This window comes from Chaetura pelagica, unplaced genomic scaffold (assembly GCF_000747805.2).
Source record: "Chaetura pelagica isolate M959 unplaced genomic scaffold, ChaPel_1.0 scaffold166, whole genome shotgun sequence".
Lineage (NCBI taxonomy): Eukaryota > Metazoa > Chordata > Aves > Apodiformes > Apodidae > Chaetura > Chaetura pelagica.
Window position 1 is genome coordinate 4,223,077 of NW_009953758.1, and position 26,190 is coordinate 4,249,266.

The following is a 26,190-nucleotide window of genomic DNA, read 5'->3' on the forward strand; positions in this document are numbered from 1 at the left end:
TTGAGTTTTACAGAGTAATAGCAATAGATCCCTGACATTACTGTTTTTTCCTCTCTGATTTTGAAGTATCTTCTCCCCAGCTCCATCCCAAGCCCCTTCCCTAATGCTGCTACAGCTCTTCAGTGGCTAGCAGGGTAATGCAAAAGATTTTGGTAGACAGTGAAGTTCCAGTATTTGTACGAAGATCCATGTATTCTCTGAAGTGTTGTCTTCTGGATTGCTGTACTGATTGCTACTCTGAAAACATCTAGAAAGCTAAGAAACTGCTAAGACTTATTCCAGGAAATAAAAATTTTGACATAAAGCAGAGCAAGATATAGAATGGCTTTTTCTAGAAAGCCTAAGAATAAGGAGACAGGGATTTTTTTTTTTTATTTTTATTTTTTTTTCTGTTAGCTTACCTGGTGACTGTTCATACATTAGTCAAATTATTTCTGAGATAGTTGTTTAACTCAGAAAAAATTAGGCTGCAGTTGTGATTTCTGTTAGTGTGTGAAAATTGTTTTGTTTTGTCCTGGTTACTTGCTGTCCAAATAGTGCATATTTGTATAGGCTGATGTTCTTTCAGTGGTTGCAGGAGCTATTTGGAATACGGTGAAGCAGAAGTAGTTTTGTGGTTTTTTTTTGTTTTGTTTGTGGTTTGGTTTTTTGTGAAATGCACCATTGTCTACACAATGGGTAACAGTGTGGATTAGTGTCTGATGATCACCTGTTGGTACAATTAGGGCATATGTTTGAATGTCATGAATTTGTAGAGTAGCAATTATAATGTGAGGGTATTCTTGTGAGTATTTCTTAAATCCTCCCCACCAGTTACTTTATAAAGTAAACAAACACCTGTAAATTCAGGCAATAAAGCGTGTTGCATTTCAAATAAAAATATTTAGAATTTTGCAAAGTCTACAGAAATTTTTGTTTTGTTAGTCTGAAGAACTCAACTTCCTTATAAGCAGATACTTACACTTTCAAGGAGAACTGGAAAATACAAAGGACTGCTTCCCACAAGATAATAGTTATTGAAGGAGGAAAATGTTAAGATGGTACAAAAGCTAATTTCAAAGTTAAGATCAATTTCACCTTCTCCTTACTAAGAGTTACCTTCAGTGCCTGAAATTCCTGAAATTAAAAAGAACCACACCCCAAATAAAACACACGCTAGTAGCTTTTCCAGATGGCATAGTAAATAACAAATATTGATATCTTGAATTTTAGATCAATTTCTAATCTCTTCTAAAGTCTGTCTTGCTAGACAACCACACCAATTATCGTTCATCAAGTGAAAGAATAAAGACTGCAGAGTAATTTGCCCTCTCTGCCTTGCCTATTCTGTGAGGTACCTTAAAAAAACCCAACAAACAACAGTTGAACAAGCTCTCCAGTCTGTTTCTGGTTTTGACTGCCACAAGCATTGGAAACCATGAGTAAAACCTTTAAGTAATGAGTTCTTTGATAATTAATGTTAGAATTCTTTAAAATAGTTTCAGCTTTGCATCATTGAGGTTTCATTTTTTCAAGCCATCCTCTGTAAATCTAAAGGATGAAAGTCCTTAGCAGAAAATGAAGGCCCTGGTAATCAGATGATTCTCTTTGGAGCTGAGCCCTCATGAAACATTTTCAGTAGCATTGCTTTCAAAGTAGAGTTGTAAGAATTGCAGAATGGTTGAGATTGGAAGGGACCTGTGGAGGTCATCTTGTCCAACTGCCCTGCACAAGCAGGCCCGCCCAGAGCCGGTTGCTCAGGACCATGTCCAGGAAGTGTTTTAGTATTGCCAGGGATGGGGACTGCACAACAACATACTTCAAATTATTGGAAGTTACCTACCAGCACTCCTGAATTTGAAGAACTTCTGTGTCCTGATTATAATCAGGTTTGTGATTGGCATTTAGTGGTCATTTAAGGGGTTGATTTTTCATGGTGTGTGGAAACGATTTTTAAATTTTTTTTTTAAGAAATCTTTGTATGAATTTCTGAACCAATATCTAACAACATTCGGTACAGAACAATGGCAGGTTCTAGATGCCTGTTCTCTCTGAGACAGATAGGAATGTAAGGCATTAGGGTCTGTAGCCATCTACAGTTCTGTAATCTTTGAAATTCAAAGATGCAAGTACATATTGCTTTTGTGAGCACTGTGGCAGGCAGTTGGGACAGGAATTACAGGTCACTGTCAGTATATGCAAAAAATATAAACAAACAATCTAGCGAAAATAAACTCATGAGCTCCTTTCACTTTCATGTGATAAGACGTAGGAATGAATCATGTCTGTTTCACTTGGAGTCTTGTTTAGCTTAGTTGTTGGAGGACACTGGGGAAGAAGAGATGTTTTTACTTGTTGTTGTTGTTTTTTTAAAAACAAGTTTATATGTCCATTAATGAAAAGAATTCCCAGCGTGAAAGTAGGCACTTTAGGTCAGCTGGAAAGTTTGTTATGTAGCCACAGTGTGAGCAAGTGATTCATATCTTGTTTTGAGCATCTTTTGTAAGCTTTTAAGGTAAGGAGGCATGTCTAGAAAATGGTTCTTATGTACTTGAACAAAACTTTGTGGGCATTTGGAAATTAGAGTTAATAAAACAGATAAATACTGATATGGTTAATCAGGGTCTTTCCCATCTGTCTACTCTTCAAATGTGCACACATAATAATCCCCTTTTGAAAAGGGCAGAGAATTTCTCTGTTCCTATCAAACACAGTGTTGGGCATCCTGGAGATGACAATAATTATGTGTACTTCAGATATTTTGTCTGCCAGCTTTCTGCTGCTCCATGTGTAGTTTGGTGAAACGTGCTTTGAGGAGAAGGAAGGGTTATTGTATATGTAATCTACTGTTAGTTAGAGATTATAGGGAAGATACGTATAATTTCTAGTCCCTCTGTGTCTGTCTTTTGGCATTGATAGTCCCTCTTGAGATCTCTCCTTTCAGTGAAGAAACATGTTTCTTCCTTTTCCTTTTTTAAACACTTACCTGCCATTCTGTAACAGAAAAGTCTTTGGTTATGATAAAAATCCCTATTACAGATACAAATATTGATTTTGTCCATGCAGTCTGCCAGAGTTTCTCTAGACATTGAAATATTTCCCCAAACACTGCTCTTGCTCTACAACAGAATAGTTCTTAATTACCTAGTCTTCATACTAATGTGGATGAAAACAGTATGTCTTTTCCCATCCCCCTCCACCCCCATCTTTCTTTATGAACAAGCAGAATGGATAATAGCCTATAATTTCTGAAGCTTAAGAAGTGGTTTTCCAACTTCAGTGTGCTTAACCAATTAAAACCTCTGTGGGAATCATCCACATAATGAAATATCATATTCTTTGCTGACTGTACAGGATTTTAGTCTGCTTTGCTTGTTCCTTTTGCAATTCAGTGCTTTCAAACACGTTCTTCATCACACATCCCCATGGCAGTAGTCTTCTAAAAATACATAGGTTTATTTTGTCTGGGGAAAACTGAAGGGAGTCTAATTGCAGTCTTCCCCTACGCGAAGGAGGATCACAAAAAGACAGTCACTTCTTCTCAGAGGGATCAAGAGATACAGAGTAATGAATTTTTATCAGGAGAAATTTCAGTTGAACTTAGGGGAAAAATCTTTCTAGAGAGCGCTAAGATATGGAACAAGAGAGTGAAATCTCCATCTGTGGGGACTTCTAAAGTTTGACTGAATGAGGCCTTGGGCAACCTGGTACACCTCCAGAGCAGTCCTTTGCATGAGCAAAGGTTGGACTGGGTGACCTCCAGAGACATCTTCTAGAACAAACCTTTCTGTGGTTCTGTGCTGGTTGGTCTTGCTAATTCTTAATGTCTACTTCGTAATTATTTCTGACCAGCAAAGTACTGCCTGTTTGTTTAAAACATAGTCACTTGATCTTTAAAATCTGTGTGCTTGTGTGTGCACATGCATGGTCTTCCCTATTCACTCTGTACATATATACTTTTTATATACTCAGATGGTACAGGTGTTCTCACTGTTAGCTCAGGTGATTTCTTTGCTGACACATCTACTCTTAAGCAGCAGATGTCCCAGATGTCTCAACCCAGACCATAGCCTTCATTTCCAGTATTTTACAAAAAAATGTGGGAGCAGGGAAGGACAACTTCCTTCCATTTTTTGGGTGTTTTTTTTTTTTTTTTTTCTTCCTTTGGCACCTCATCTCTGCTTGAAATGTGAAGTGAATCTGAAGGATTCTGCTGTTCCCTAGAGCATGTCATTATCCATTTGAAGGAACCTAGCAGGTGAAGCTGATATATAAGGAGCATTTCTTTTTCTCTGACTCTCTCAAATGCAAGCAGTTGTGGATGTTTGTACTCAACAGAACCAGTGTGAAATTTAGTCACAGCCACAGCATGTGTTCCAATTTTCCAGGGAAACGTTCTCCCAGCTGTAGGTTAACCCTTTCTCCACTCTACTTTCTGCCTCTCCAGCATTTTGGGAAATGTCAGTAAGCATTTTCTGTGACTAAGGAAGCCTTGAGAGCTGGAAGAAAAATTAGATCTCAATGGTCGTATTGGAAAAGGGAGTAAGATCAAGTAAGGTTGGGTGTTGTTGTGATGTATGTAGGAATTTTTAAAATAACTTGTATAAAACAATTGAGACATTCATGGTTTTGCAAATTTGTTATACAATCCCTGTACCACTCCTGTTCTGTGCTAGAGGCAAATTGAAATAGAATTTAAAACCACTGACTGTGGTCTGCAAGTGCAGCCTACCTATTGTGAGTGCTGCCATACTGTTGCAAAGGCTCTTATCCCAGTAAAGCTGCATTCATCTTAAGTTGTTTTGCCATTCTAACTCCTAGGCTTAAATTAAATTATTGAGGGAAATTGTACTGATGCTCTGTTTTGACCGGCTAAAGGATGTGCCTTTTTTTGGTCTTGTAGCAGACTGGTGTGCTAAGTTAGGTTTCCTTTCCTGTTTGTGGAAGGAATCTACTGGTAGGTATATTCTTGTTTCAGCTTTGCAATCACTTGTTAAGAGATTTATTATAATGAAGAATAAATGTGTTTGACTTTATTTCTCTGTATGAGAAAAGCATGTGTTGAATTATATTTAGTTATTAGTGCATCCTTATGTAGAAGACACATGCCTTCAATCAGAGTGCTGGTATAAAATGAGCATTTTGGCTGTTTCCTGACTTTCCTCTCAAGAAGGGATACATTTTATACTTCCAGATTTTAAAATCCTAATTTTACTGTGGTAGACAACCCTAGTCTTATAATGTCCTAGTAAGAAAGTTATTCCAAAGCACACAACAGCATGAGTTATATTTTATACCATTCTTTGAAACAGCATTGTCACAAACGTGGCAAATAATGCATACTCAGCACTGCCCATAGTTAGCAGCTTGAGGCAGAGGGTAAATAAGATGTTTGGTTATAGAGGGGATATGGTACTTTGAAGCACATTATGTTCAGCTGCTCTTTCTCTTTGGCCATATTAAGTTAAGTTGTGGCTTCCTTTGCCTGCTGCTGCTCTTTTCACTCATTTCTCTATTTGGATTCTTCTTGTACTGTGATTCAGTCCTTCACAGAGCAGGAAAAGATTGCCTGCTGCCAGATCACAGCAGTTTCAACTGGACATTTAAAAGCTGAAGCAGGTGCTGGAAACTCTATTCTCCCTTTGGTCTGATTCATTGAGTGCCAGTTTTCAGCTGAGGAATGGGGAGGAGAATTGATTTTGTGATTAAGAATCTTGGACTGATTAATATTTGCAGTGCTTCAAGCAGTACTGTGAAGGCTCCATAAATTAACTCTGAACTTTGTAGAGCTTGAGGTGGTGCTGTGCAACTGGGAGAACTAATCTAGATCTGAAGTTGTGGCTCAGGACCAAGTTGCTGTTTATTTGATGACCTTAGTATCTGTGGCAGATGTCATATCGTTTTAAGGGAAGAGAGAAGCAATATGCTCTAGTTCTGCTAGTTTTCTAGAAGTCCTCAAATCGGTAAAATGTGGTGTGTTGTTGTTTTTTTTCTGTTCAGTCACAGCCTGAGTTTGCAGCTTTTCTTTAGAAGACTGGTTTAGAAAATCATGAATGTTTTCTAGGGTTAGTTCTGGAATGAGCTCCTGCTTTGTCTTTACTAACTAACTGGTAGAAGATGTGCGAAGGGAAACTGTTCACTTTATGAATGTTAAGAGTAGTGACTGCATTTGTGATGTACAGTGTCAGAGGCTTTTTTTAAATTTCTGATCAGAGTTGGAATAATTTAGGTAGGAAGAGACCTAGAGGTCATCTGCTCCAATCCTCAGCTGAAAGCAAGACTAGCTTGGAAGTGAGATTGTGTTCAGGGTTAGAGCCAGCTGAATTCTGATTATCTTCAGGGATGGAGCTCCCACAGCTTCTCTAAGTAGACTGTTCTGGTGTTTGACCACCTTTCTTTAGAAAAAGTCTTTCACAATATCTAATTGACATTTTCCTTGGTGCACCTTGCGTTCACTGCATCTCACATGCACCTGCATTCTTGCATCTCCTTATTCCTATTAGAGTCCTTTCATAAAAGTATAAGATGGTAAGAGAATGAAGATATGTTCTGCTATAGTTGAACTAGATTAGAGAGAAGAGTCCTTTCATAAAAGTGTAAGATGGTAAGAGAATGAAGAGATGTTCTGCTATAGTTGAACTAGATTAGAGAGTTCTTCATGTACTATTTGGGAGAAAAGGCACAATCAGTGCTTCAGGTTCTTTCAGGACCTAGTGTTGGTTCAAATATAGCCCTATAAGCTCTAGGGTTTCTTGACCTGTAGTGTGTAACAACAGTAACAGATGTGGTATAACAGCAAGCACAGAGTTTTGAATAAGATTGTTGATTTAATTTGGATTTTTGGTTCCAAACCTTGGTCCAGAAAGCACAGTAGTCTTTGGGTGCAGGCATTCATTTCTCTGGTTTATTGCTCAGCATTGACAGGTAGAAGCAGCACTATGAGGAGAAAACCACACAGCTGATTAAGGGGTGTCTGAGGAGTGATTTTTGTAATGCTGAATGGGTATGAGAGCTTAAAGTATTTTGAAAGATTTATCTTCAGACAGTGCTTAGTTATTAGCCTTTGCTTTTTGGAAACCTAATTGAAATGTTATGAACCAAAACCTTTTTGTGGAAGCCTGATATCCTCATGTCTCAATAGGCTGGACCAGGGCTCAACATGTGGATATTTTCAGAGCAAATACTAACTCATGCACTTGTTCTTGGAGAGCAGTGAAAGAGTTAAAGTGAAACAGCAGTTGGACTTTTTTAAACTACCCTTAACAGGAATAACTTTTGCTTCTGCTCATCACTGATTCTCTTGTCTGTTGCCTTTTTTTCTGTGTGTGTTAAAAACATTCTTTTTAGTGCACTGTGATAAAACATCCGTTATTTGTAAGTTGATTGAGCATAAAGTATTTCATTATAAAATGGTCATCCATCACTGGAGGCTGGGGGCTGCAAAAAACATTAACTGTGCACTTTTGGCTGGAATGCAGCTTCTCCAGAATAATGCAGCTTCTGTGTAAAGTATGCAGCATAAAAAAATTTCACTGTTCAGGAAAACAGGTGCTTGCCTTGCTCTCCTAGAGCTTTGGGATTTCATTCCAAGTTTTTGGAAGGGCTCTGCAAGTCCTTCTGTTACCTAGAGTCACTTTTCTGGCCTCAAAGCTGAACAAAATGCTGCTCTGTGTCAAATGGTTTCATTCTGACAAGGCTGTGAGAATTTACTAGCTGTTTAACTGATACATTTTAGAAAACTATGTACTTTTTCTTCTCTTTGTTATGTTAGGTTGCTTTTTTTTTTTTTTAATGATGTTCCTTAACACTGGCACCCCAAAGTGAGTGGCAAAATGCTGCCAAGTTGTTTGTAGGTGTGACTCCAGGATGTACCAGTTTATTCCCTTGATACTTCACACATGGAACTACTGGTTTTCTGTGTGGTATTTTCATCTTAACCTGTGTTATACAGTGCTTGATATATTTCTCTGTTTGTTAAATACAAACTTGAAAATAGCTTCTTTCACCAAGAGTCTCGTTAACTTTTGGTTTTGGGGGAACATGGCGTGATAGAGCAGAGAGCTATTGAATTACTATTACTGTGAGCTGCATTTTTTTGATTATTTTCAGGTAATCTAATGGCACAGTACTTAAAAAGGCCAAATGTATCCCCTTTTCATATAAGGAATTGAAGTAGAGGTGAAGTGCACAAGAGCATGAAGGGGAGGTGGGTGATGGAGGCTGAGAGCAGACTGATTTATTTATCTGTGATCAAGGACCTTGCTACCATCTGATGCTCAGTTTATTTGCATATGTGCGTATATCCTGTTAGAGCAAACTGTACAGAGTTAATCTTGAAAATGTCTGTCTTTGACTTTTTACCAAGTCTTGGGAACAAACGCTGTTGAAGTGCAATGGTTCCATCCCAGAGGTCATAGTAGCAGAAATGCTAGGGGTGAGAGGTTAAAGCAGAGTTGTGTCCACTGACCTGTTCAGTGTGTGTTGAATATTTGATTTGTAGCTGGGCTATGTTGTGCCCTAAGGGAAGAAGAGAGGTATTGAAGAAGCCTACAAAAGTGTGTGAACTGGGGGCTGGCTTGAACAAACAGTCCTGTTTTTCTGTGTGAGTTGAATTTTGTGCTGTGCTGTCGCTTTTAGATCACTCCTGCTGGACAGCATGCAGTCAGTGAAGGCCTTTATAAAGTTAGGACAGGATCACTCTGTGGACTCTGGTGGTTTCTTCTGTCATGGGCATGGACATTAGCAGTAAACTAAAATAGATTATTTGATACTTTCTTAGAGACTGTAACAAGTACTCTCTTACTAAGGTATATTGCTAGTGGCTTGTTTACCAAGGATTTACTTATACTCCTTATACAAGTCTGCTGCTTGGGATACTGGTTATCTCTCATCTGTTAAATGATGGCTTCAGGGAAGCTGATGTAAGAGGGAGCAGGACCATGGGGTTGAAACTGATCATTGGCCAAAGTGTTGCAGAGAGAGCTTTGACTCAGTCTGGTGCTTCATGTTGTCTCTTGAAAATAGTTGCATTCATAGGCTACCTGCTCTTGTGTGTGTTCTGAAATAGTAGTATAAGTAAGAGTTTTAGCATTGTTTAGACCTCCTGACGGAAACATAAAAATCCTCAATAAGTTAATAGAACTGAGTAGAGCATAATGTGAAGACTGAAAATCCTAAAATTCTTTAATTTGTCACAATAGCTTTTTCAGACAGTGCAAGTGGAATAAAATAAATAGTATTTAACCTTATAGGTTCTAAGTAAAAAGTGTTATTGGCAAGTTTTCTTGACCAAAACAATCCTAGCTTTGGATTAAGAGTACCAATTATGGCTAGTCTTTTCTCCCATTTCCTTCTGTTCTCTTTCTACTCTTGAAAGTTTGAAACTAGTATTTCCATGATGTTTCACACCCTGTTTTCCCTAAAGCTCCTGTTTTCTGTCTGTGATAACTTTAGTGTGTTGATTCTTTAGCTCTGGACAATTGTATTTTTCCATTAGCACTTGGGAATTCTACTTTGTGCTAATAACATGGTGGAGCACAGTGTCTCCTAGATTGGTTCATGTTGGATAGAAGAATTTGTGTAAATTACAAGAGCGAGGTACATTAAACCTTTGAGAGATTTTTGTCATTAAAAGATTCTCTTTCCTCTTGGACCATCAGGCCCTTTCATTCTTCAGATTTTGCCTGACTCATTGATGCTTTTTAGATTCTCTGGCAACACAAGAAATGTCTTGGCTTATTTGAGCTTTGTTGTTCTTCAATTTCCTTTTAATTTTTCCCCTTGGCACTCATGGGCTTCCCTTGAGGAAGGGGTAAACAGAACAGGATAACATCCAGACAGCTAATTGATGATAAAACTTTAATCTTTTTTCCCAGCCTCTTAGAAATAGAGAAGCTTTCCTTTTCACAACATGGTGAATTTACAATGAGAGCTCTCTTCATAGCATGGTAGACACACAAAGCTGTGGAGAATTACTGTGCTTTAAAATAGCAGGCAAGAAGTTTTAATTTCTCCTGGGCTTTTAAATTGCCTACTTGGTTTGGACCTGGTACTGTGCAAGACATATAAAATATCACAGTGAAGCAAGTCCAGTGATTATTCTGAATAGAGTTCTGTAGAGTGTCACAACCTAATTGCTCTTCCTTCGACATGTGCCAATTTCTTTTACAGAGGAAAAAGAGTGCTTAAACTTGACATACATCAAACTTGTGCTGTCATTAAGATGGATGGATCAGTCCATCCTCTGGACTTGGCAGTGTGCAATGCAATTCCTGGGAGGTTTCATTTAGCCTAGTCGGCCTTGTTAGAGTGGCCATGCTCTCTTTCTCATATTAGGGGGGAACCTTGGGAAACCTGGCTCTAATTCACAACAGCCAGATCAATAACTATCAGCGTTTGGTCAAGGGCAGATGAATTTGTCACGGGATGACTGCTTTTTGCTTTGGTTTAGTTTGGTTTAGTAATTTCATTTAGAGTTGGATGTCATTGGATCAGAGTGCCTGTGGGTTCTGAAGTTCAGAGCTGGTGCAGGTTTATCATAAGAACTGGCTGTTGGCCTGTGTGTGGTGGTTTTCTGAAAGAAATCTTTCAAAACAATTGCAGCTGGTTCTAAACAGAGAAAAAAGGTCTAGTCCTTACTGCTTAGCTGCATTTCACTCACCCTGTGTTTATGGGATATCTAGTTGTGGGTTTTGCTGTTTGATTTATATATTTTTTTTAAAAGAATCACAGAATGTTTTGGGTTTGAAGGGACCTTCAAGATCATCTAGTTCCAACCCCCCTGCATGGGCAGGGACACCTCCCACTACACCAGGTTGCTCCAAGTCCCATCCAGCCTGGCCTTTAACACTTCCAGGGATGGGGCATCCACCACCTCCCTGGGTAAGCTGTTCCAGTGTCTCACCACCCTCGCACTAAGTAATTTCTTCCTAATGTCTAATATAAATTTACCCTCTTCCAAGGTAAAGCCATTCCCCCTTGTTCTGTTGCTACATGCCTTTTATAAAAAGCCCCTCCCCAGCTTTCCTGTAGGCCCTCTTCAGGTACTGGAAGGCTGCTATAAGGTCTTCCCGGAGCCTTCTTTTCTCCAGGCTGGACAACCCCAATGTTCTCAGCCTGTGTTCACAGGAGAGGTGCTACAGCTCATTGATGATCTTCATAGCCCCCCTCTGGAGTTGCTTCAACAGCTCCATGTCTTTCTTGTGCTGGGGGCTCCAGAACTGGACACAATCCTTAAGGTGCAGTCTCATGAGAGCAGAGCGGAGGGGGAGCAGTAGAGTGTGAAGAACAGATGTGAAACTTCCAGTTACCTGTGGAACTCATTGTGATTTAGTTTACTTTTTCCTATTAGGTGTGTGGGATGGTTGATTTCCCTTCCCTGGAAGTTGTTCAGAGCTTCTACCCATGGGGAAAAAAAAACAACAACCAAAACAACCACAAAATATTCAGAAAGGGATAAGGTCTCAAATCAGTTTTGTAGAGCTATTGAAGAGTTCAGTTTTCTGGAGTAGGATTAAGTGCCGTGACAATTGGCTCTAAGAGTTTAGAGCTTGCATCTGTCTGAAAAAGCCACAAAAGCAATTGTATATTCCAGAACCTATCAGAGGCTCAGGTCAGCTGTATTCCCCCATCTCTTTTCCCTGAAAGAAATCAGCCTCTCTGTAATGGAGATAAAAATTTATTTAAGCAACACTGAATTGGCATATGTGGCTTTACAAATCATGTGTCTTGATCTAATCTTTCTCTGGAATGTGCTAGCATAATCAGGTGTGGCTTTAGTGCTCATCCTCTAGCATGAAATAGGTGGAGGGGTTTCTGGAAAACAAGTATGGGTGAGCATTGAAATTACACTTAGAGGTAGATGTGTATTACTGTTCACACTAGCAATAAACATAGTCATGGGAGACCAATTTGGAAACAGTAGGCTTTTATGATGTAGCATTGATTTGTTGCTTTTCATCAGAATAGTCATGGTCCTTTCAGAGGTATTTAGGTCACAGGGTGGGAGGAAATGCTCCAGGATTGGTAGCAAGGTCTTCTGGTGACCTTCAACCTTGGTATGCCAAATTACCCCTCAGTTCACCCTTAAGAGCTTTTTGAATATAACCTCTGACTAATTCGTGTCAGCCAGATCTCAGAAAAAAGTCTGTCAAGATGCAGTTATTCCTATCTCTGCTGCCTCCTCAGTGCTAACAAATAATCAGAATCAAACAACTTTAACTTTTGAAATAAGCTGCTATCAACAACTTAATTGTTTTCTGCATTCAGCAAATGTGTATGACTGGTATTAAAAACTCAAGAAGTGCATAGTTATGTCTGTTCCATCTGGACAGAAACCATGAGAGGTTGTACTTGGTGTTGCTCCATACTTGCTGTGATGACATTTGTTTTCCTTGTGAATGAAGTGAGGATCTTCTACTTATATCACTCCCTCTGGAACATAATACTATGGCTGGCTGAAAAGCACTTGGAATAACAGTGGAGACACAGCTGGAGTTTTCAGTGTAATTTTGACTGAAGGTGTAGCAAGTATCTACTTATAAAAAAATGCCCAGGGATTTTTAATGAGCAATCAGAACAGCTGAATTTGAAGTATGGCATCAAATGAAAACCCTGATAACAAATGGCTAACACTGGTGGGACTGTCTGTGCTCCTGTTTTGCTGGTAGATGTAAATAATCGTTATAGGAGACAATTTTTCAGTTGAGTTTATGCTGCCCTGACCAGAGGATATCAGGAGTCAAATGCTTAGTATGCATTCTGTCATCCTTCCCCAAAATAAAAATCTCAGTTCTGAGGGGTGTTTGACATCTTGGCACTGTGGAACAGTCATTTGTTAAAGTCATGTTTAATGAAAGTGAGATAAACACATGAAGCTGGAGTGTGACAAATGAAAGCATTTGTGCTATTGTAATGAAATTAGGCAAACAGAACAGGCTTGACAGCTCTGGGTTCCCCCTGTCAAACTGCATTTGTAATTCTAGCCTTGCATTCATGTGTGGCTGTGAATGGCACTGTTTCCCTCTTGATATGGTGGGCCTGGGCCCCTGAATTACTACTTTAATTCACAGGGAATTAGCTTTGAGGAGTATGTTTTACAGGCATACTAAAAAGGATTGCTACTGATTCTCATCTCTCCATCATTGGGTTCGGTAGCCTTAATTTTGGGCCAATGTTTACTTCTATCATATGTAAAACTTTTGGTGACACTTATTACAGACAAGTATTCATTTCAGCGATGCACAAAGCTTGCTTCCACACATTGCCACGGTGAGCTTGTATGCTGTGTTGTGCAATCCCAGCAGCCTTTAAAAATAGTTTGCAGCATTTATGTGTTCTTTAAACTAGGATATAACCTTCTGGCTCCTCAGCTTCTCCCTAGCTGTCAGAATCCAGTTAGCTTCATCTGTTAAGAGCTTATATTGGGATAAGACAATGATATTTTGCGGAACCACTAGGGTTGCTCTTTTTGATGACCTCTTATTTATCAAGGTTAGTGGACATTGCCATCATTCTTTTCAGGAAGTAGGACTAGAGATTTCTCTAACCACATTAGTGTGCTGCTGGGTCAGACTGTATAAGTAGCAATCCATTCTCATTTCAGTTAAGAAAATCTCTAGAAACATGTTACACATTGCACCATATTGCAAGGGCTGATCTAGACCTTGCAAGAAAAGCAAGAACAAAACTACAAAGACCTCTTATGGGGAGAGATGGCAGAGGATTCTTTTCACTTGGAACCTTGGCTGTACCAGGACTGTGTGGAGGGTAACATATGTTCAGGAGCAAATGAAGGTGGATAGTCTAGCTTAGTTTTTTAGACTTGTTACTGTACATTAATTGGCCATCAGTAAACTGGAGTTACATGTTGGACTAAACTTCCTAGTTAGAAGTTAAGGCATGTCTTTCTTTGCAGTGCAGGGTGACCTGTATTCCAGGCAGTCTGGAGAATTTGTTTTCAGAGTGGTCAAAAGTGTGCCTCCTCTGCTCATTAGCCATAGAGCTGCTGAAATTGGAGTTTTGCCCAGGGACCTAGAATCAAGATGTGTGTGCTGTTCTGTGGCTATTACCTAACTGAATTTATGCAAAGAAAATTTGAGCTCTCAAAATTTTTAGAGAGGTACAAATTACTGTAGTTCTGTTTGCTACATTTGTTAATCTCTACATTTGCCAAAAGATAAACACAGGAGCAACTCAAAGGATTTCTCCTTTCCGTGGATTCTGCATTTTGATTTGTGAGATTAAGCCAGTATTTATTCCAGCAGTTAAAACTTCAGAAATATTTTTGAAATCTGAAGAGTATGGATACGCAATAGTTTTAGGTGGTTTTAGAAGGCAAGTACAATTTTGTCCTTTTTCCTTGTAACTTTTCTTCCTCTAACTTGCTGAGAGAGACTGCTGGGGCTTCTCACCCTTGGGTGAAAAGACAGAATGTTTTGGTGTTTGGTGGATGAACCGAGAACAAAGCACGTATAAAATCATGTAGACCAGAAAGCGAGTGTTTGCAGAAGGTGGTTTTGACAGTGAGCAAGGGGGCACTTGCTGTTACCTCAGTTTTCTGTGGCATAAACTCATTTAGCTTGTAGGCAGGAGTCCCAAAGAGCTGGATTTCTGCTCTATTACCATGTTATTTTTGTCTTTTTTCTCACCTTAAGAAGAAAAGAGGATGCCTGTTCATTGTACATTTTGGTGTGTAAGCAGGGAAGGTAATAGCACATGCTGGAAGCGTTGCTCTTGTCTGAGCTCATCTGCATTGGAGAGGTGCATGGGATACAGTTGAGACAGCCTTTCTGAAGGCTGGGCGTCAAAGGCCAACAGCTGCTGCATAAGAGGAGTCCAGGTCATGTGGTTTGGGCTGCAGTTGCCTGTCCTGGGGACAAATGATGTTGAAATAACTTGTCATAAACCATTTTTTCTCGTTCATTTACTTTGATTCGGAATGCATAGCCGATCCTGATAAGAGTCATTCAGGAGTGAAGAGTTGAACTGCCAGAGAAAGCAGCTTATGTGAGCATTTTAGATCAGGAATGTGCCAACAGTGTGCTAACAATAAGAAACCTCTTCTGAGGGGAACCTGCTCCTGTACTTGAGGAGAAAGGGGATGCCAGAGGTCTGATGCAGCTTGTTTGCTGAAGTGCCAGAATGGCTGGATGGGATTGCTGAAATGGGAGTTAGGTGCTTAAACATGAATTAGTTGTTTAAATATCTTTATAGACATGTGTCTAAGCGCAAATAAACCATAGGATGAGTGAAGGAAGGCACTGTGGTCTCAAAGGAGTCCCTCCTCATATTAAAATTGCCGGCTTGTTCTGATACACTACTGAAGGCATCCTTTCCTTTCTTCTCCATCTCATGCACTGCTTAGGGCTAGCTGAGCATTTTAGGGTAGTGCTGGTGCTTATCTCTGTCTGCATCCCTGAAATTTCATTGAAGGGACCTGTGTGAAAAGAATGGGAAATGCTTTTCAACTGGTACCCAAAGCAGCCCAGGCTCTTCATGTAAGACTAAATAATGTTTTTATATATATGTATCTTCCCTACCTCTGAATAAATTGAAAACAAAGGCTGCTTGTAGGAAACCCTAGTGAAATTGTGATCTCTCAGTGGACACTTGTTCAGTTTTTCCTCTTTTACTACCATAGATTGAGGTAATGCTTGCAGGGCTGGTGGGTTTGGGATTGAGTTGTTTGTTTGTTTATTTTTCCCAGAGTTGAAGGTAGTTACTTAAGCAGAGAACCATTTGGTGTTTTCTAGCTCAAAATCAGAAATGTCTCTTGCTAGGAAATATACTTGGAGAGATACCTTTTATCAGCAATTCTAAAGTCTCTTGTTTATTATTGTTTCCTTGCTGGTAACGCCTGAACTGAATCTGGCACAGCAAGAACCAGAGACTTGAAAAATCAGAGCTGCTTTTTTTTCTGGAAAGCTTTCATAAAAGTTCAAGTATGTACTTCCAAACATTGAATATGTATTTATGTAGCCTTTGCTTTGGCAAAGGAATTATTAAAGCTGTAACTTATTTTATTGCCCTTTCTGACGTTCTTAGATATTTTCAAGAGAGCACAGCATTGTTTTTATTTTTAAGTGCAAAAAAGATCAAGATTTTATGTAGTGTCGCTTTCATGAAGTTTTAACATGCTGAGCAGAACAACTCCCTTTAAAGACTATGGTCCTGTCTTACCAAAGTTTTGTGAAAAGAGCTGTTCTGTGCTGTAGATTAAACTTGAGCTCTGGTAGTAAAACATAGTAAGGAGTGCTCCTTGCAGTTGTAGTTATTGATCTTAAAGGGCTGGCAGGTTGGTTCTAGACACTGCCACATTCAGTATTTAAAGCTGTGAAACTATTCTGGGGAGACAACTTCTGAATTAACTTCTTTAAGCTCAGTGGGATTGAGTTAAAAGAACAAGACTGATCTTTGATTTACTGACTTGTTTGCAAAAATTTTATTTGATTGAAAACTTCAGATAGTTTCAGCGTCACTTTCAGATTTTGAACTGGTAACTTCAACCAATGAGAGTAATCTGCTTCTAGACAGGATATAGAAAGAATAGCTTCAGTATGAGTGTTTTTCTGTGCTCCCAATCTCCCTACTGAAGCAAGCATGCTACAGAAATTGAATTCTGCTTGGAAAACGAAGCTGGTGACTCGTGTAATTCCTCAATGCCTGTAAATGCCTATGGTAAGAACTCATTGTAGTAAACAAGTCAATACTTCTCAGGTGCAAACAAGTCACAGTGTGATGGGTGTTTCACTGAAATTTAGATCTTTCAAACAGTAGTCCTTCAGTGGGAAGATCTTGCACCTAAAATGCTCTCTTCTTGTTGAGTATATTTTAAATTCTTTTTTCAACAACACAGCACCAACTACCCAGTCTGAAACTGTTTTACAGCGTACACAGTCAATTTCAGAGAGCTTAATGTAAAATGCTGTGTTACCACAAAAGCTGGAGTCTCTGAATATCAGGGAAGCTGGCCAGAGTTGCTGTGTAATCAACAGTATGTGCCTAAGTTAAATCTTAATTATGACAATCCATTTTGTGATCTTCATCTAAGTTGGGAATTTTAGGTAGACTGCAGGGAAATCTAATCTTTAATCACATTAAGATTCACAGCTTTAATTGAAAGAAAAAAAATAAACTCCCTCCACTCTTGTAAAGAAAATATCCATTTCTTGTCTCAAAAAGGGATTATTGGAGAGTGCAGTAACCTGTGTATTCTCTGCTAGCAAGTTTGTCATCATCATCTCATTCTACCTGTGCAGCTATGTATGCTGACTAGAGTCCCATTTTCTTACTAATCGAGGTGCAGCTTTTCCATTCTGGGACTTGCTGGACTGAAGGAGGCTGCAGGAATTGATAGGATTGTGATAGTGCTGACTTCTGTAGAAAGGATCAGTTTTGGGGAAGAAGAGTTTGAGTGATGATCCCTAGTAATGTTACTGTATGTGTTATCCAAGTGCTTGTAAGAGACAAGGCACACTTAAATAAACATTGATGAAAACGTGTCTTATGATCCTCTGCATTTCCATGAGCTATTGAGAGGTGACACAATTGTAATGTCACACAATTGTAATGTCACTTGTAATCTGACAAGTTGGGGGTGTTGTGCTTGAGCCAAAAAGATTGAATCATCATGTTTCTTTTAACCTCTCTCAAGTTAGTGGTGTTGGCCTGATTTGAACCGGGGCTGAAAGGTAGAAGATTGTACCATGATCGCCAAAGTTTCACTTTTTAACTGCAATTTTCCTTTAGTTAAAAACTATTGCACTTTGATATTTCTCTTTGTTGTCTTAACTATTTAAAACAAAAAACCCTGTATTCCTCTTCCTCCTTTGATTCCTCAGCAAAATTTGTCACAGTTACCATGCTTTCTCATAGGCTTTTTACTTTAAAACTTAAAGTTTTTCAATAGGAATTATGATAAAATGGAATTTCACTTATTTTAGAATCAGGAGTCTTTGGATTGTTTTTAAAAGTAAAATAATTGAGTTAAGTTGGTAGGTAGAAAAGCAACAGATTGTCTAAGGGTTCAGGAATTACAGGCTTTTTTCTCCCCCACCTCAAAGAAGCTCATATGACAGATAAGGGCAATACTGGATCACCAATAATATAAATGCCAGTGTTCCTGTGGCAGTATTAGCCATTAGACTTCTATTAGGAATAAAATGTAGGTTTTAGCAAGTTGAATCAACTGTTTGTACTTAAATATTTCTTGTCTCAGGATTATGGAACTTATTTTTAACACTCTCTTCTTTGTCTACGCACTGGCTTTATTGTGGTCCCCTTCATTTGCTTTTTAATGCTTTTTCTCCTAAAACCTCCTTAGGACTCCTCTCACTTTGATTGCTTGTGGGTTTTTTGTTGGTTTGGTTTTTAGGATTGTTTTTTTTGTCACTTTTCCTAGTTCTGGCTGTTCTTTTCTGTATCCTTTTTCATTCCCAAAGCTTCCATTGATCATTTTGAAAAGTTTAGGAATCTCATTATTTGTTCTTTCTCCTGCTCAACATCTCAGTGCATCTGCCTTCTTGTGTTGCAACTTTAGAGAGGATACTTGCTGTCCAAAACAGCAAATCAAAAAGACTACTCTTTTTACTTCTTTGGTTGCAAGGCTTATTCAGGTATTCTAAGAAAATGTCAGAAGAGTTTTTAAATTTGTTTATCTTGTGGGTTTTTCCTGTCCTTGCCAAGCAAACTTCTAGTGTTGCAGAAATGCAGTTTGTGTTCAGGCAAGAGCTGCAAAAGATCCAACTCTCCTGGTTGTAGAGTTGTACTATGGGTGTGATTAGTATGAGGCTGTGTGTGCAGTAGGATGTTACAGAAGTGGTGGAAGGTGAGGCAGAGTCTATATAGTTCATGTAATCACTCAATTCCAAGAGTACTAGGAAATGCAACCGTATCTGCCAATTAATTAAAGCATAAATTTAGGCAGCAATGACTCTGTGGTGTTTATGGAGTGTTTTTACAATAATGTTTGTTTTGGAAGACTCCAGAAGGAAGATTGTAAGAAAATGAATTTAACAAACCGTTGCTTTAAAAAATATAAACATACACGTGTGTGTGTAAATTAAATACATGTAATTAAAAGCAAGCCTGACCTTCCCATCAGCATTCTGAAACTAAGACTTTGCTGGCTTCTTTCCTCTGCTGTAGATTCTTAAAGATAAAATTAATCCTAATGAATCAAGTCTTATTTAATGTCTCTCTGGTTGTTTTTTTTTTTTAACAGAGCTATCTGAAATTGAACCCAATGTCTTTCTTCGGCCTTTCCTGGAAGTAATTCGTTCTGAAGACACTACAGGCCCCATAACTGGATTGGCCCTCACCTCTGTGAATAAGTTCCTCTCATATGCACTAATAGGTATGTTATGTGGCGCCCTGAAATTTACCAAAATGTCAGCCAAATGCATCTCGAGATGTGTCTTTGGCCAGGATACATGCTTGCAGTCTTAGTGAAGAGATTGGGGTAAGAAGAGCATTGTCATTAATGCTGGGGAAATAGGCATCTGCAGTTTCTTCATATCATACCCACTGGTCTTTCATGGCACTACTGCTCTGGCTGGAAACCAAGCCAGAACTTCTAGTCTGCCCTGAGTGCTTACATGTGCTTGTAGCCCACTCCTGGACTGTGGTGGTCCCAGCTGCTTTTTAAAGCAATCAGAGCAAAAGGGCCAGGGAGGGGAGAATACCAGCTTGGATTACAATATAATACATAAAAACACAGTAGAATTTATTTAGTTTTGTGGACTAGTATTTCTGCTCTAGAATGAGGGTGGGTTTTTTTGCCCTTTCCAGTGATGTGCCAGTACTCATCACTTGTCACAATTGTCATGGCAGAGACAGTTTTGCTGCTGCCCAGACTTTGAAATGCGTGCATTCTCCTTTATCTTTGTGAAAAGCTAATAATGCGCATGTGGTGAGTTCCCATGGCTCAGCTGGCTTGTAGTAACTCATTAGCTAGCTTTCTGTCTGCCTTCAGTGTGTAATCCTGTTGTAAGTAGTGTTTGATTTTTCTGTGTAAATTCTGTTAGTACGTTCTGATTATACCTGTGTGAATTACCAAACTTATCTATATTTTTATACATAGTCTCATTGAAGTAAATAATTTTACCTGTCTTCCTCCCCCCACCAAATTCAGATTTCTCAATTCTTGCCTCCCTTAGGATGTAAGTGAACACTTGAATTTTTGACACAGTATAAATTTTGTTCTGTGGAGTTTTGTTCTGTGGAAAGATAGTAAAGGAAGGGCTAGATGTAGATGCAGACCACTTTTATGAGAAAAAGCCCAAATTAAAATAAGAAAAAATGGAAACTTAAAAGAGGGGGAAAAAAAGTTTAAGAATTCAGTGGAAATGTAGTGTATCAAGACATCAATTATTTGGTGGTATTTGGTTTAATTAAGTGGCAAAAACCTAAAATGATGCAATATTGATGTCACTTAAAAGGACAATAAATACATCTTAATAAATAAGCCTGTATGTCCTTCTGAAGGACTAAGTCATAATGCAGACATATTAGTTCAAACTCAGCATGAGGAATGAACGACTCTTCTGGGCTTTTATGGTGTGGATGCAATCAGAACATCAGGCTGGTATTGCATGTCCAGGCAAAAGTCTGCACAGACAACTGACTACAAATACTTCATTTGAGGCAGAAACAGGAAAAAAAAATACAGTTAAGAATTTGTAGGCTTTCTCTAGCTACTTGCTATTTAGCCTGTTAATTAGGTCAGTCCAGCAGGGGCACATTGGTGTAACTGTTGGTGAGCGTGTGTCTCCGTAGTAGACAGTGGAAAGACCCTCTGGCTCTTGTTGTGGAGCAGCACCTGTAAGCTAAGACTGCTGTTGCTGTTTCAGGTGACATTCACAGCAGCCTTGTACTTTGTGCTGCTGTAGGTGCCAGTGAGGCTGGGATTAGTGGTGCTGACTGAACATCTGGCTAGGGTTGTGTTGTTAAAGTTTTCTGATCTTATATTTTGTGATATAAGACTAAAGGTAGTCTAAATGCTGTTTGCCTGAGGATAGGAAAAGCTTAAAGCTGTCCTTAATATATCAATCTGTTTCAAACTGTAAAGAAAAATGTAGTAAGAACTCCAGCATAACAGTGGGGAAATTTCAGTGTGACTGGTATTTGTGGTGCACTTTGGGACTGCATAATTGACAGGTGAAACTAGCACTTTTTTCAAAAGCATCATTAGCTGTGTCTGTTCTGTGAGTGGGTGGTGTTTGCTGTACAGCTGGGTCAAAGACCAGTGGGCAGGAAACGAGCCAAACTCCTCTGATGGCTATCTTTGTTTAAAACAGATTTCTTTTCCTATTTCCAAAGCATTTCATTGCTAATCCTCGTGCTCTCTTACTGTTTTTCTTACTCTGTCACATGTCAGCTGATGGTTTGAGGGGTATGTTTTAAAACTTAGTCATTCTTGACTCGCCTTTGAGAGTTCTGATCTCTAGTAGTCTGAATTGCAGAGATATGTTCTGAGATTGTTGGACACAGCAGTTCACTAATGGTGTGCAGTCACAGCTCAGTTCAATAAAATGACTTGACATCTTCCTTGAGTATGTTTTAGTAGGAATAATTAGCCTTATGGAGATTATCCTCTGCTCTGGAAGAAGTGCTACTATTTCAAGAGTTATAGTCAATAAATTGCTTTTTTTTTTTTTTTAAAGTATAAGAATACTACGTGATAATACTAAACTCACATAGATTTTTATCTGTCAGATTAGTTATTTTCTTACACAGCAGTTTTGCACTAGCTAGCTAGCCAGCCTTTTTGATGAGTTCAGACCTTAGCTATAGGAAGACTAGTGGCTGAATTGTATTAAAAATTGTATTTGTATTTGTCCTATTTTCCTCAGAAAAGGTATGTACTCTTTTTATTGTCACAGCAGCTTCTGGCTTCATTTTTAAAGTTAACTTTCCCTGGTGTTCCTGAAAATTATCTGTAAGTGACTACCTGTTGCTCAGTTTCCAGTGAGAGGACTTACTGTTTGGGGAGTTTAAGGCTTGTTCTGCCCTTTGCCTTCTCTGTATCCTCGGTGATTTATTTCAGTTCTATTAAAGGTGTTACTGAGCAGGCTTCTGGCTTTCCTGGATTTTCCTGGTGGCTGAGAACTTGAATTTTCTGCTTTTTCCTTGTTCTTTTGCCCGCATGTTGTGAGAGTACACCCCATATGAAACGTGCACATCTAGATGGGGTCTTCAAATCTTTACATTGTAGGTGGAAATTTTCAAACCGATATTTTGCTTCAAAGAAACTTATTTTTGTTAGTGATTCTGAGCAGGCATTGACATGTCTTTCTGTACTGTTTTCTCACAAGGGAACAAAGAAGCAGTTGATCTTTTCTGTGTCTTGTTTCTGAAAAGTAGAAGTATTTTTGCTTTTAATTAAGCTCAGGAGGCTTTATAAATTGACCTGAATTTGTAGAGCTGTTCCAGGAAGCTAGGACTGAAGTAGTCAGGCGTGATGTGTATTGGGAGAGAGGTGTGTTTATTAGTGTTGATAGGAGCTAGAACAGTGAAGCAGTAGTCACAGATCTGGTAGAGAAGCATATGTATAACTCGCTTCCATCTCCCTTTCACACAGACTATCCATAACTATGACTAAATGTGTCCCTAGCCCTAGACCCACTCATACCTATTGGAAGAAGTGACAGTGAAGTGAATTGGCCTGTGGGAGCCTTTTCTGCAGCAACTGGATTTTTCGTCTTGATGCCTGCTTTAGCTGCTTTCTGCTGTAGTTGTTGCGGTTGATTACAGTTGGCTAGCCTAGCTGCTGGCATTGTAACACCACTGATCTTTGCCTGATTTAATTGAGGTAGTTCAGAATTATCCTACATCACCATTTGTGAATATGTGTGCATGGGACACCAACATATGGCAGATTGTATTGCCTCTGGTAGAAGAGTGGTAACCATTATCAAAGATACACAGAGAACTAGCTGTCTTTGACAGCCAGGCCTCTTACCTAATGCTACCAGTATTAAAATTTAGTGTCCTGTTGAGTGCTGCTGCTGATTGTGCTTAGAACATACTAATTGATAGCTCAGTGAGGTTTGTCTAGCAAACCAGGAGAGGAACTTGCTATCAACTATGCAATATTTTTGTGTGTGTGTGACACAACTGTGTTAAAATAGGCAAGCTCAGCAAAGAAGTGATGTCCCCATACAGATTGATGGGATTCTGAAGTACATCGATGTCATTTCAGTTTTGTTCAGCTATGAGAAGTTTCTTATCCCACAGACTTCCAGAATCCCCACAGTGTGGCAGAGGCAGCTCTCCTTGGACCACAGTAAGGGCAGCTTTCTTTAATGCCTAGAGCTTAGTCCCTGCTTGATGTGAACACAGCTGGACTAAAAAAGGGAGTCTGCAAAGCTTTGCTGTAAAGTATACAGGGTCTTACTTGGTTTCTCTGTCAGCTTCGTTCTTGCTGGAGTTCAAGGGGTCTCATTGCCAATTAATGGGTTATTAACTAATGTTTATGTTGTCTCCTTTCTTTTCTAATGACTGTTTAGGTAGGGGGGTAACAAGATTCTTGCCCAGTGCCATATTGTTTAAGTGAGAATGAAAGCAAAGCTGGACACAGCTTTTCTGAAGCCACTGTAATGTGGCACAAGATAAAATTACTAGCAACAATCTTGGCCTAAACATTCTCTCAGCTGCACCATTGTTTGTAGCTACAGAAGACTGAAATGGAGAGAAGGAGCCTTGATGAATGATTGAAGCAGGAGGCTTGCAACTCTGATATCTAAACAGTGATTGTATCTGTCTGCTGTTGTCTCTGGGGAAAGCTACTGGTCCATTCCTTCCACAGCTACTATTCTTTGGGAGGAGTGTAGAAGACGCAGTTTTACCTTCTCTATCTAGTGGAACTTGTTTGGCATTTTCTCCTTGTGGGATTAAATTTGAGGTTCCCTATGTTTAAGAGCTGTTTTCATTCCCAAGCAGCAACTGAAAGCATTTAAAAGTTCATTGTGCCATATTGCAGGGAAAAGGACATAGACTTATAAATTAACATCTAAAATAATACAAAGCCAATAACAACTGAATTGCTCTTCTTTTCTTTGTTAGGTTATATCTTTTTCACAAATGTAGATATATTCTTGATAAAGTCTTTCTGAAAGCTCCCAATTTTATGTCACTGCTGACTTTTGCTCCTATAGAATCAGCTCACTGGAGTCACACAAATTAAGGAAGCAGATAGCAACAAAGTATCTTTGTGTAGATGTCTCCCCACAGAGGTGGTGGGCTGTAGGTGGCCTTTCCCGGTCATATATTTTTATTCTGTTACTCAGATCCCAGCCATGAAGGCACAGCAGAAGGGATGGAGAACATGGCCGATGCTGTCACTCATGCCCGGTTTGTGGGCACGGATCATGCGAGCGATGAGGTTGTCTTGATGAAAATCCTACAGGTAAGTGGAGAGAAATGGTAATTACCATAATGGTCGCTGCCTGTTGTGGAACATATCCTGTTACATGGAGATGAAGAACAGGGAGCAATGTTTTGACTCTGCAGGAGCTTAGTGACAGACTTTATTTTTACACAGATGGCTCATATACCTGGGATAAAAGCTTTTCCAAATGAAAATAATTAAAAGCTGAAATTAAATTAATTTTAAATTAGGGACTTAGTAATGTTTTAGAGTTGGTAATCCTATCTTGTGCATAGTCTGTGTAAGTGAGGGGTAAATTAAGCATATGGAGCTCTTAGATTTATTTTTGAGAAAAAATGTGTAGAGACAAACCTATGAACTATACACCTCTTCAGTCTATGTACTTTTGAGCAGATAGCTAGTGAGTGAGTGTAAATATTGGGTAGCATGCAACAGTGAGTCGAGGGATCATTCTTCACTCCTAATCTGTCTGTTTCTTGGACATAGCATTCAGTTTTAACCGGCTCCTGGAAAACCCTTAGGTTTTCTGCTCATGGCTGTCCTACTTGAGGAAGCCAGCCTTCTCTTGGAAGTGTATGCAGGTGTCATTGTACTCTGGGGGATAAATGTGCTGTTCTTTACAGGTTTTGAGGACCTTGCTGCTCACTCCAGTGGGAGCCCACCTCACCAATGAATCTGTGTGTGAGATCATGCAGTCCTGTTTCCGCATATGCTTCGAGATGAGACTCAGTGGTAGGTTTGTTCATGCTTCTGTGGTTAAGAAATGTTTGGGTTTCCTCAGCGTTAACTAGTTCTGCTGTAGAACACGCAGCCCTGCAAAGCTGCTAAGCTTTATATTATTGTATCTTTCTACAACTTCATGAAAAATTTGTTAGGAGTTGACTGTACAACTTTTTGACTCTCATTTTCCCCAGCTCTGTGGCGCCACCTTGTGATTTTATGCCCATCTGCAGTAATGCGGTGTTGGAGCTGGTTTTAATAAATTTGCTGTAATCTCTGTAAACAAGGCTTGGAGGGGAGTCTGCTTGAAGAAGCCTCTTGATAATATCACACTGAGTAATGACACCTGTGTTATTTGTTTTTGTCTTCGCAGAGTTATTGAGAAAATCTGCAGAGCACACTCTGGTCGACATGGTGCAGCTGCTCTTCACAAGGTAAACCTGCTTGTGTTTGCCTCAGCATTGCTGAAATGGCCCTCTAAGGACAGGAAGATTCCACATTTCCACTTAAGGGCCCTCAGAAAAATCATCCAAAATGGTCATTATTTAGAGGTGGAAGGGAATGAAGGATTTGGTACTTTTCTCTTGGGCTGACCTGTCAAACTGCAGGGAGACAGTGGTAGGGAAGGTTGCCAGGTTTAAGGTGTCCTTTCAAGAGAGATGGACAGCCAAGTAATGAAGAGCTTTAGGAACCAGTTTGAGGACAGATAATGCAAACTTCACTTAAAGAACAAGAAAAGGAAAGTGCTCTAAAAAAATAGCTCTCTTCAAGAGAGAGAACAGAAATGGTGTTGAATAGTCACATGTTGATTTCAAGCTGAGAGCTTTGACTTCACATATAAAAGAGAATTTTAAACTCTTGAGATCATATGTCTTGGACAGATGTTCTGCCCTTTTCAGCACCCTTCAGGTAATTAAGATTACTTTTATTAAACTCGAGTAAGTTAACTTTGAAACCATTTCTTAAAATAGTGAAGAAATCACAGACTTTCTCTGGTTTTTGTAAAAGGGAAAAGTGCAGATAGAGAAATACTTCTAATAGGAAAGGGATGTAGTAAAACTGACAGCTTGTGAAACACAGCTCTCATAATACTTTTTCCTGTT

The 26,190-nt window shown here is 39.2% G+C and overlaps 1 protein-coding gene across 1 annotated transcript in view; it reads left to right on the plus strand.

Annotated features, from left to right (window-relative positions):
• The window catches only part of GBF1 (golgi brefeldin A resistant guanine nucleotide exchange factor 1), a 98,503-nt gene that overhangs the window by 36,832 nt on the left and 35,481 nt on the right, over window positions 1–26,190 (plus strand). Inside the window, exons 3-6 of the mRNA XM_010000819.1 lie at window positions 19,202–19,333; window positions 24,267–24,385; window positions 24,991–25,099; window positions 25,461–25,521. Coding sequence (XP_009999121.1) covers window positions 19,202–19,333; window positions 24,267–24,385; window positions 24,991–25,099; window positions 25,461–25,521 — 421 coding nt within the window. The remainder of the gene's footprint in view (window positions 1–19,201; window positions 19,334–24,266; window positions 24,386–24,990; window positions 25,100–25,460; window positions 25,522–26,190) is intronic.